The 12687-nt window shown below is 37.7% G+C and overlaps 1 protein-coding gene across 1 annotated transcript; it reads right to left on the bottom strand.

Moving 5' to 3' along the window:
* Positions 1-6633: 6633 nt before the first annotated feature.
* LOC306854021 (coatomer subunit delta-like) lies at positions 6634-12102 on the bottom strand. The gene is made up of 10 exons (XM_079391802.1): positions 11894-12102; positions 10418-10681; positions 10138-10317; positions 9808-10010; positions 9566-9730; positions 8762-8927; positions 8452-8599; positions 8223-8337; positions 7861-8065; positions 6634-7783 (listed from the first exon to the last, which is right to left on the bottom strand). The coding sequence occupies exons 1-10, from the start codon at positions 11894-11896 to the stop codon at positions 7694-7696; spliced, it is 1539 nt and encodes a 512-aa protein (XP_079247928.1). The 5' UTR covers positions 11897-12102; the 3' UTR covers positions 6634-7693.
* Positions 12103-12687: the final 585 nt, after the last annotated feature.

The raw sequence follows: 12687 nt of genomic DNA, 5'->3' as shown, positions 1-12687 counted from the left end.
CAACACTGTTTACATTTTGTACACACACACACACACACGCGCGCACGCACACACACACAATAACCGGGACATACCCACAAACAAACACACCCACCCACCCACACGAACAAAACTCATGTAATCCCCTCATATTATCCCTCTCCGTTGTCATTTTTAGAATCTAAAACAGCTAACATGAAACAAAAGCTGCAAATACATGATAAAGACACATAAACATTCAAGAGGAGGGTGGAGACACTTACGTGCTAATGCTATCCACGCTTCCCAGCGATCTCAGCGCGTATTCGGCTACTAAATTAGCCATTTTTCTCCCCACGTCCTCCAAAACACCACCAAACGCCACAGAAACACTTCTCAAGTCGAAGATCCACGATGGAGAGATTCAGATGTGAGCTTTGGACAACATCTGTTCGCTGATAGCCAGTCTGTGTAGCGCTGCGACGCCATTATGTGTACGCTTCATGCGTAACCCGAGAGCGCACGAAAACACACGGACAATACGCCGAGCTATTCTCTAAACAATCTTACGTAAACTATTCAAACTGTCAATCACTGTAAACGTCCTTGTGGTTGGCTAACACTTCCATCCATCAAAACTGTGCTGGCGAGGCATTGGCTGGGTTCAAACACCCCTATTGTGATGTGTCCGGATTGACACCTCGCTGACCCATTCACGGACGCGCTTACTGTCCCGGGTTATAACAGCTCCTGCGATTGAAGGAGAGAGACGAGGGAGGGCTATTCTTACTCGGAAGAGACGATTCTGCTGGAAATAGATGGCGTTTCAAAGCTGGAATACGAATTATAATCGATATTTATTGGAAAATGGACGCTATCGATAACTATAACTCGAATCGCTTATGTAAACAAAGGAGGATCTATCGTGTTTTCCCCTATTTTTTCGTTGTTTTGGATTAAAAAGTGGATGCATTTTGAAGAGTGGACCCTTCTCTTGAAATGTATGCTGGTGTGTCTTGGAATAGTCTGAGCTGACCAGCGCTATTGGCGATCAAACGTGAGTACTGCGGTTCGCTTTGTTCATTTTAAATGGCCGGTCTTTCAGCATTTCTGTTAACCCTTTCCTCTCTGGTGTATTGATTTCAAAAACAAGCTCACATCGTTAATCTTGAGTGTTTTAGCTTTCAAATGATATATAGTTAATGATAATTGATTGAATATTGTTCTAAAACAAAGGTAATAAAAAGTCCGACCACGCCCGACCACGCCCTTCCGGCCCGCCCGCGGGCCGATGCGGGTTAACAGGTTAACACGAACTAGCTTACGTTTCGTCATGTTTTTCACTAAACGAGCAAACAGAGAAATATTAGGAGAATAATTTAAGACAGTTACCGTTATCAATAGATGTTAGAGTAGATTAGTTTCTCGTTGTCTCAGAGAGAATATTGCGTTACTCCCTAAAAAAGTAACTAATTACGTTACTTAGCTACTTTTTATGGAAAGCAATGCGTTGCGTTACTTTTTAAATATGAGCAGGGCTTGATTGTTTTTAATTCAAGAAGTTCTAATTATAGCAAATGTAAAAGCCTTTTCACACCAAAATGTGTAATGAATAAACCTCAGGCTGAAGGAAGAGTAAATTCATGTCTGTACAGTAGAACTCTAAAAAAACAATGAAGCACAATTGTTAGTTTATCTAAAGTAATTTTTGCTTATTAGTATGGTTGAACTGGATCAAAGGTCAGCAGCAAAGACATTGGTTAATAAAATGGGATTAGATACAATTAACATATTTAATTATTGCAGTTTGCATCATATTCTGAGTTTGCATATCACTGTTTTAATTCATTTTGATGAATACTAAATCTGTTTTTCGAGTGGGATGACTTAATGCACATTCACGTTTAGTCTAGAACTACAGTAACAGCATGTTCACACAGCGCACTGTCAGTCAATAAATGGGGAAAAAAGTAACTCAGATATTTTGTGCCTGTGCTAAGCAAGTTTCTGATGGGGCTATAGCCCCGTCCTAGCGCCGCCACAGCTTATGGAGTACAATAATAAACATCTGTGTGACTCAGTTTGGGCAACTTTCCCCTGAGAATGCAATTTGTTTTTAATTAGTCAAGACGAAAAGAAATAATATGATACAGCTGTCCCTAAATGATTGAACAATTCAGAATAAACATTTTCAAATTCGAATGCGATAAAGTCCGTGTCAGCATTCAATACTGAACGATGTGGCAACAGTGCCCTCTAGTGATTGGTCAACAACACTTCATTAAACACACAATATCACAAAATGGACCAGGTAAGCAAACCTCATCTCAAATCTCATCGTGTTGTCTCAAAGAATCTAGAACGCAATGTAATTATACTGAACTTTAACATAAAGCTGAGACCTGGCTACTAGTTACTCTCCCCCCTTTCCTAATATAGCATGTAAGTGTGAAATAAACCTGTGGCAGAAGCACTAAACTCCTAGGTCAGTAAGAGTGCTGTTTGTTTGGTTTCTTCCTAAGGAAATTCCTCATGCTCACTCAGAATGCATCTCATTTCCTCCTGTGAGTCTCACATGTTAAAGGTCCAGCTCAAAGGCATGTCACAATTGGGGGAAGTAGGGCAGCTGGAGGGTCAGTGACAGGTGTGGAAGAATTTAACTCTCGCTCTCTCTTTTAGTGCGGGAAAATGTCCCTGCCAGGGCCTCGGTAATAAGGTGATTATTTAGTCAGCACCTGAAGGCCCTAAAACCTAAACCAGTGTATGGCTTGCATGGTATGTTCAGTATGTAGAAAACACATACATTGACTTCACTATAATACACACACACACATACACACACACTGGCCACTTTATTAAGTACACCTTGTTGGACCCCCTTTTGCCCTCAGAACTGCCTTAATTCTTCGTGGCATAGATTCAACAAGGTGTTGGAAACATTCTTCAGAGATTTTGGTCCATATTGACATGATAGCATCATGCAGTTGCTGCAGATTTGTCGGCTGCGCATCCATGATGCAAATCTTCTGTTCCACCACATCCCAAAGGTGCTCTATTGGATTGAGATCTGGTGACTGTGGAGGCCATTTGAGTAAAGTGAACTCATTGTCATGTTCAAGAAACCAGTCTGAGATGATTTGAGCTTTGTGACATGGTGCATTATCCTGCTGGAAGTAGCCATCAGAAGATGGGTACACTGTAGTCATAAAGGGATGGACATGGTCAGCAACAATACTCAGGTAGGCTGTGGCGTTTAAACGATGCTCAATTGGTACTAATGGGCCCAAAGTGTGCCAAGAAAATATCCCCCACACCATTACACCACCACCAGCAGCCTGAACCGTTGAGACAAGGCAGGATGGATCCATGCTTTCATGTTCTTTACTCCAAATTCTGACCCTACCATCTGTACGTCGCAGCAGAAATCGAGACTCATCAGACCAGGCAACGTTTTTCCAATCTTCTATTGTCCAATTTTGGTGAGCCTGTGTGAATTGTAGCCTCCGTTTCCTGTTCTTAGCTGACAGGAGCGGCACCCGGTGTGGTCTTCTGCTGCTGTAGCCCATCTGCTTCAGGGTTCGACGTGTTGTGCGTTCAGAGATGGTATTCTGCATACCTTGGTTGTAACGAGTGGTTATTTGAGTTACTGTTGCCTTTCCATCATCTCTAACCAGTCTGCCCATTCTCCTCTGACCTCTGACATCAACAAGGCATTTTCGTCCACACAACTGCCGCTCACTGGATATGTTGTCTTTTTCGGACCATTCTCTGTAAACCCTAGAGATGGTTGTGCGTAAAAATCCCAGTAGATCAGCAGCTTTTGAAATACTCAGAGCAGCCTGTCTGGCACCAACAACCATTCCACGTTCAAAGTCACTTAAATCCCCTTTCTTCTCCATTCTGATGCTCGGTTTGAACTTCAGCAAGTCGTCTTCACCACATCTAGATGACTAAATGCATCGAGTTGCTGCCATGTGATTGGCTGATTAGCAATTTGTGTAACCAAGCAATTAAACAGGTGTACCTAATAAAGTGGCCGGGGTGTGTGTGTGTGTGTGTGTGTATAGATAGATAGATAATTGTTGTTATTATTATTCTCATTATTTTGCATTATGCTCGTGTACAGAAACCTGCCACATAAGAAAAAAATATCATGCTTTCTTATAGATTCAATAATTATGGCATAACATTTTAAATGGTGAAATTATGAAAAAATACTTGCGATTTGCCTGTTGATAATGCAAAAAAGTAAACATTTTAACTATAACTATTTAATATAAAACCCCACGTGTCCTTTATTGACATCACTTTTAGGGTTTGCGGCTCGGTTTCAGAAATAAAATGGAACTAACCTGAAATCGGACCTTCTTGAGCATCATAGCAGAATCCAGGATGGTGGACGCTTTTCCTGCGGTCTTGTTGGGATCCTGAACGTTCAGTACATGTATTCCTCATTAACCAACCTGGACGAATGGCCTATTTCATCCTGACACACAGATCTGACCTCCAGCAAACTCACAAATCATTAACTCCAAAAACTTAATCCTTCGTAAATAATTAAAATGTTTTTAACGAATCTCAGACTGATCTTAAATTCCCATGTGACCATGTAAGTTCCAAGCCCATGCTAGTCCCTCTGCCCCCTCTCACTCTTCCATGTGACCCTTTAACAAAGCCTGGCTCAGTACTTATCTGTTTGTTCATTCATCCGAAAAAAAGGCCCACCCTCTTTTATGACTGGGATAGTGGTCATTAACACCCCTCCTCTTTTTCCTCAACCCCAAACAGGGATACACCCCCTCTCCTGCTCTCAAGGGAACCATATGGTCACCTACCGATTTGTCTGGGACAGTGTGAAAACTGTTGTCGGTTTACATCAGAGCAACCTTTACTTCCTTTCCGTAACAATCACTGGCCACTCATCACTCCCTCCAGACTTCACCTCATTATTCCTCCATTGCCAGAGATCAGATAGGAAATGAGGTCAGGACAGATACAGTCCCTATTTGTGTGGCCTACACCCTTCAGTCCCTTCATCAAACCCACAAATCAGATGTTAAATCTGCTTTCTCAGCCCCGCCCTAAAACTTTCCTCGTGGATTAGAGGCAACATCAAACATCGAGGCAGATTCAAGCAGACAGACCGTGTTTCACATACATATCCCTGTAGATGTGGGTCACACACTTCACAGCCTTCAGCTGTGCTCGGTGACTATGACATTTAGTAAAATATGCAGCAACTCAAATTTATGAGTCAACAAGTAAACACTGTATCAACCATTTAAAGACACAATGATAAGAGATAAAGTATAGGTTAACCTGGCATTATCACTAGAGATTCGCCAATTTTACATTTAGTCATTTAGCAGACACTTTTATCCAAAGCGACTTCCTCAAAAGAGGACAATAGAAGCAATCAAAAAACAATATTTAAAAAAAAATAATTGTAATGTTGTCCAATAACCAATATATAGGCAATATTAAAATGTACAATTTTTTTCTGAAAAAAATAAAAATAAAATCACACTAATGGTTTAATGCATCACAGCCAGTGTTAGGATCATTTATATACTTAATATTATTTATATTATTGTCATTTCGATTAGCTTTTATTTGTGTTTTAGCAATTGTATGTGCTTGTCATTTTTTTTCCCCCCCATTTAGCTTTCGTTTATTTTAATTTCAATTTTAGTAATTTTAGTACTTCAATTTAAACATTTCAGTCAATAGCAATGCAACATTTTCATTCAATTTTTCGTATTCCAGCTAAATTTTGATTACTGAAAATGTCTTTTAATAGTTTTAGTTAACAATAACAACACTGATCACAGCACTGTAAGATAAAAAAGGAGACATTTAAAGATTAACTCGGAAATGATGTTAAATGATGGCAAATGTAAACAAAATAGAAAAATTGAGGAAATGAACATGACAAAATTAAATATGCAGTATTGACCTAATTAAACTAACCTTAGCAAATAACTAATATGGTACCAATATATAATGCATCCCTAATTATTACACTTATTATTTGTATCATCTAAAAAGGTTTTTGTAATAACGAACAGACTGAACACCCCCCCCCCCAAATTCATAATTACTTAACTGAAACATAAATAAATGGACATAAAAAACCCCTAAAAAATAGCACAGTTGAAGTAAAATATACATAACCAAACAGAATCAAGTATTCCAACGAGCCATGTCATAGCAGGTGTAAATGATCTCACTCACAGTAATTGTATGAGACAAGGTACTCGTATCATTGTTGATGTGACTCATTGGCAGGAATCTCCTCCACTCAACCATACTTAATGCATTATAAACTCTAAATACCATTCCTGACATTCCTGTACAAATCCAGAACAATCACCCAGTCCACTAGGCCACAAACTAAACCAGGCCTGGACATTGAATTTATCATTACAGACAATACTCACCATTCTTACAGCAAAAACAACGACAGCCACTTAAACACGCCACTACTCAACAAGCCACATGATTTGAGGCACTGACTTATGATTTGATGGCATGATTTATGGCGTGGTCTTTAATGCATAGGGTTATGGATTTAAAATAACTCTAGCCTGCATCACTAATACAAATATCATGCAGCTACAATATTTAAAATCCTAGGCAAAAACCACATATTAAGGCAGGAAGAGCTCAGAAAATACACTTTAATTAAATCTGACTTTATTATTGATTAAAGGTATTCATAAGTATCTTACAGCAGAATGGAATGTCGCAACCCCCCCCCCCCCCTTGGCGTTCCGTAATCACCTTTGAGTGTGCGCTGATAAATGTATTTTTTAACATTATGGAAATACAAAAAATAATAATAAATCTTATCATCTGGGAAGCCAGAGAGAATATATTTTCCTGTTTAGCCAAATAAATGCAGCAATGAATAAAAAGAAAACATTTAAACAGATTGTGTGTAACATTACTTACCAAATAACAGAGAATGAAAAATCTTCCTGTTTAGATTATTATGCAAACAAATGATTACATAAATATAACTGTACCAAAAGAGGGGAAAAACTAAAAGGCAAATAGTATCTGTGCTTTTTTTATGAAGACAATGATATTCATATTCACTAACAGCAGAGGTATCACTTTTAAAGAGATGAAAAATTATGAGTCTGAATTTGGACTGCACATTTAATGCAGTGTCAGTTCTTATTTCACAAGCACAGCTGATTTATTCATCACCCACACATTCATTTGGTACTATAATATTACGTCTGTTTTCATATTAGAAACTAGCGTCTACTCTTTGATGATTAGAAATAAAACCAAGTTGCTAATGAGCTGATGCGGATCACGTGGTTCGAAAAAAGGTCAATTAGGTTGCAACTCTAAACGAAATCCATGCAACAATTGTTACGTTTTCAATTTGAATCTGTCTCTTTGAAGGGTCAGGAGGGATCATACAGGCTTATAACGCATATGCTGTAGGATGACACTGATCTTCCCTTGATGTCTACAGGTGCAGTGCCTTATTTTACTCCCTTTTGTCTTTCCTGGCAGGTGTAGCTGACTGCACTTAGTACTTGAGCAGCTGAAGGTCCAGTTTATATAAAGGTAGATTATTTTCCTTTAAGACAAACAGAAACACAGAAGTACTGTAGCCCATGTCAGAGAATGTTTTGAGCGCTCTGTTGACGTACAGCGTGCTCTCTGATCCGTTAAGCTGGCTGGCAGGTTAAAACGATCTTCCACCAGGAAACATTTACAGGATCTCATACTTATCCACAACAAATGACGTCTCTGAGGAGAATTTGACTGGACTGCCTCCTTCTATGTATGTCACCTTGGCCACCTGTGGAAACAATGGATATAAAGGCATTTCCTTTCTCACTTGTAGTCAGTTTATTTATGAAATTGTGCATAACTTGCCTGAATGTCACAAAAGTTACGCTTGGAGACAAAAGAAACATGGATTGGGAAGAAGTCGTTAGGTTTGCCATCTATACTGAACTCCAGGCTGCCACTCTTGTTTTTCTCATCGATGACAGGAAGCGACCATTCCAGGATGTTTTTTCTGCTGTCATGGTTATACTGCCCATCCAGATCACCGACTACAGGAGCACCGACACCTGACCTACATGATCACAGAAGACAGAGGTTGTTCATGGATATTGATTTTGATAATGTTTGTGTATTTAGCTAATTGAAAATTATATATTTTTTAAAATGATTATACATAAAGTTCAAATAAATGCAAAAAATATAAAAATATGATCTGAATAAGCACTTACGGCAGAGGGATAGTAATGTAAACATCATTGAGTTCGAGCCCCTCGTCCTGAAGCTCATACTCAATGTTGACGTCACAACCACTTCCACTTCCACTTTCTGATGGCCAACAGTTAACTGAGAGCACAGACGGCACATGCATGATTGAAATGTTTGTGAAAGTGAAGTGTAATTCCTTGAGTTACATAATTTACCAATTAACACGTCATGCAGAAGCGTGACAAGACTCACTGGTTAAAGGAATGAGGGACTCATCTGTGCCCTGTAACCTCCATTTCAGCACCCCCAAATCAGTGTTGAGAGGGAAGGACTTTTCCTGGTTTTTCAGACCGATCAGAGACTCATTGGTGAACAGCTTTTTATCAACATGAGGATGAGTCTGAAGAATAAATGAAAATGTGAGTCGCACGGCCAAGACAAAAGAATTTTGTAAGGTCACTGAGGGTGCAGTGTTCTTTTCTAAAAATATCAGACCGTCAACAATTTTCCCTTCAAAATATATGCTGAGACCTTGACATGCTGTGTTGTGTCTCACACACACCTGTAGTTGGGCTCCCTTCTTGTCATTGTTGTTAAGGAGTATGAAAATGCGGCCATTTTTTTCATCTGTAACTTTCAGAGTGATCATGCCCAGAACCTCCATGTTCTGCAGCCCACCATCCCGACCACAGGTCAGAGAGATCTTCTCCTCCACCCTCAGATGTACACTGGTAAACAGAGTTGATAAACTATTAACAACAGTAATAATTGAAAAATATCATTATAATGTGAAAATACACTACTGTTCAAAAGTTTGTAATTAATGCAATTTTAGTATTTTTGAAAGTGTCTTATGCTCACCAAGACTGCATTTTTTTTTGTAAAATACAGTAAAAAAATAATAATGTGATGTATTATTACTATTTAAAATAACTGTTTTCTATTTGAATATATTTAAAAATGTAATTAATTAGGGTAATGGCAAAGCTCAATTTTCAGCAGTCATTATTCCACTCTTTAGTGTCACATAATCCTTCAGAAATCAATCTTTTCTTATTACTATGAACATTTAAAAAAAATTATAATAATACGTTTCATTTATTTATTTTAATAAGTAATATTTTGTTTGAATACATTTTTTTATTTTTGTGGAAACCCACGATGCATTATTTTTGTCAGGACTGGTCGGCATTTATTATTTTTTATTAAACATTTTTACTGTGACATTTGAACAATGGAATTCATCCTTGCTGAATAGAAATATTTATATTGTTAAAAAAACAACCTTACTGACTACAAACTTTTGAATGGTAGTAGAATGGAAGTAGATTGTGCCAGACACTAAAATGAAATGAATATGCAATACCTCTCTATATTAACTGGAGGCTGAAGGACTTTAGATGCTTCTGATGCCTTCTTTCCTGCACTGGATGAGATGATATTTTCTCCCTCTGACTTTAGTTTGTCCACAAAGTTATCTACCTCTTTTCCTTTGACACCCAGCTTCAGTGCTTTACTGGACCCACTCGGCCTACAGGAAGAACAGGACAGATTAACTTCTGTATGCTTATGTATTTAGATATATCATAGCCCAGTTACAGCTCATACCTGACTGGAGCAGGAGCCACTTTGGGCTTCTCTGGCTCTATAGTATCAGTGAAGCTGGTGGCTGATGTGATGCTGCTCATTCCTGAGCTTCCAAAGCCTCCAAAGCCTGGCGATTTCTTTCCGGCACGTTCAGCATCTTGTCTTGCTCGCTGCAGCTCTTTAGCCTTGCGTTTCATCTCAGCCTTTGCTTCTCTTTCTTGGGTCTGTTACAGGGATGATTGAGAGAAATCGGAAAAATTTTAGTTGGTTCAATACAAATTTAAAGCAGAGAGAAATTTAGCTCTGGATATTTCATTAATATCCAATAATATTCTTAAGTGAATATCGGACCTCTCTGACAGCTCTGAAGACCTTCTCTTCATGCGAGTCCATCTCAGTAAAAGTGCGAATCTGGGCCAGGTTAACGTTCTCCCGGTAGCCCAGAGCTACAATCTCATCAAATGCAAATATGAGATCAAAACAGTGCTCTGAGATCTCGCTTTCCTCCAACACTCTGCAATATTCAGGGATCTGGAAAAAACAAACAAAAACAAAACAAAGAAAAACAGAAATCAATCACTTATTCAAAACACATCCAAGAAGTGCAAAAATTGGAAAAATAAAGTTTTACCACTCGGGAAAAAAGTCTTAGTGTCTCCAAGTCCTCCAGAATGTTGCTGTTTTTTGTAGTGATCAGAACCATGTAGAGTTTCTCCAGGGGCTGGTAGACGTAGCGCACACTCTCCGTCTCCACAAAAGTGTGCTGCTTTCCTGTATTCATCAGTTTGGGAAAGGCAGCCAGAAGGCCCTCGACACGGGTTCGCGTCATCTCTACAAACTGACGTGACACTATGGCTTTTCCTGCCTTAGTGCACACCGCCGCTGCCAAGAGCACCTGCAAAGATTTGAGTGACGTTAAAAACCTAGTTAAAAAACTAGTGCAAATAATACAAATGGACCATCAAAAGGTCATTTAAGTTCAAGTTCAAGTTGAGCTTTACTGTCATTCCGCTACATGTGGGGACATACAGTGGAACGAAATATCGTGTCTCGCAGGACCACGGTGCTACATACAGACATACAACATGAAGTAAAAAACACTATAAACCTATACACTACTATTTAAGATATAGTATGCAAACTTCTGACTTGTAGGTTAAGCTCAATGAATCGATAAAAATGCTAATTAAACAATAATATAGCGTTGTTACTGTTAATTAAAACAATTTTTGTTTTGTTAATTTAAAATAAAGCTGAAAAGAAAAAAGAAAATATCAATTTTAAAAACTTAAGCTTATTTTTTTTTTTAATGTTGTTAAAAAATGTTGTTTTGGCAATTCAAATAAATAAAATAATTGCTAAAAAAAAAAAAAAAAAAAAAAAAAAGCTAAACAAATATTTAAGAAAAAAAAAACTTCAACTAAAATTAAAATGAAAACTTAAAATATTAAAATAAAAGCTAACTCAAAATATAAAATGCTATAATAGTATAAAAATAATACTAAGGGAATTAAGTTTTACACTTAATTACACTCAAAACGGGCTAAAACAAAGACAAACAAAATCACTTAGATTTGCATAAATAATTGTACATTAATAATATTATACAGAAATGCATGCTGTGCTCTAATGGCTAATGATTTATATATATATATATATATATATATATATATATATATAAAACCACAATTTTCATGATTTACAGGTCATTAATATTCAAGTTAACATCTGATTTGTCAAAGCTAGTTAGCTACAACCTGTTAACTGTATTGGCATTCAATATTTAAAAAAACAGAACAAAAGGCACTGTATTATATCATTATTTTGTCATATAGACAATGACATCTATTAACTTTAACAGTAATTATACTGATGCCAATAGAACTAGCTCGCTAAGCTTTAGCTGGCTAGCTGTATCATATATCAGACTATCTAGCAACGTTTGCTTACTGCTATAATGCTTTTTTATAACAAAAACAGATGGAATAGACACTGTATAGTAACTAACACGAGAAATGAAAAGATTTGACACTGTAGGAGTTATGAGCTATAGCGCAGGTTAGCTATTAGCTCCGTCCTGCTAAATACACAAAACAAACAATCATACCATTTCTGTTTCCTTTCAGATGAGGATCTGTCAGTGGACTCAGTCTCAGTCCGTCCAGCTGTTCCTACAACACAAAATGTCAGAGAGGTGACTTATGCTCTGTTTTAACAGTAGCATATAGCTTGACTCGTAATACTGAAGAAACAGAGCCACGTCTCCAGAGTCCAACCGGAAAAAGTTGCGCCGTGTGTCAGAAACAGAAGAAAGCTGATGCAGGAGAGATTGCGACATCTAGCGGCGGAAAATAGCTACTGCGCATACGAACAATCTACTTCACACATACTCGCCTCTATCATACTTCTAGACTTCTGATTTCATGGTGTGAATGGAGAAAATACACTACCATTCAAAACTCGGGCTCGGATTAAGATTTATTTAGGATGCTTTAAATTGATCAAAAGTATTTATTTAGGATGTATTAAACTGATCAAAAGTGATAGTAAAACATTTACAATGTTGCATTTGTATTTCAAACAAATTATGTGCGTTTTAACTTTATTTGACCGTTTCCACAAAAAATATTAAGCAAATCATTTCTAAAGTCTTAGGTGAGAGTCTGAAAACTAGTAACGCTGCAAATTCAGCTTTGTGTTACAGGAATAAATTAAATTTAATTATGTGTTAAATAACAAAACACGTACTAATAAAAACACTTACAGTGGGGCAAATAAGTATTTGATACACCGCCGATTTTTCAAGTTTTGAAACATCCCCACTTACAAAGAACAGAGAGATCTGTAATTTTCATCGTAGGTACACCTCAACTGTGAGACAGAAAATACAAAAAAAAAAAT

Source organism: Barbus barbus, assembly GCF_936440315.1.
Source record: "Barbus barbus genome assembly, chromosome: 34".
Classification (NCBI taxonomy): domain Eukaryota; kingdom Metazoa; phylum Chordata; class Actinopteri; order Cypriniformes; family Cyprinidae; genus Barbus; species Barbus barbus.
Note: the sequence above shows the minus strand (reverse complement) of the source record. Positions and strands in the feature narration are given on the sequence as shown.

Excerpts from the sequence above, each read along its gene's own strand:
- LOC306854021 (XM_079391802.1), bottom strand. Across the intron at positions 9,731-9,807 it reads GTGGCTCCTGCTCCAGTCAG|GCCGAGTGGGTCCAGTAAAG; the intron begins GTATGAGCTGTA and ends TTCTTCCTGTAG. Across the intron at positions 8,066-8,222 it reads TACATTACTATCCCTCTGCC|GTCAGGTGTCGGTGCTCCTG; the intron begins GTAAGTGCTTAT and ends GTGATCATGTAG.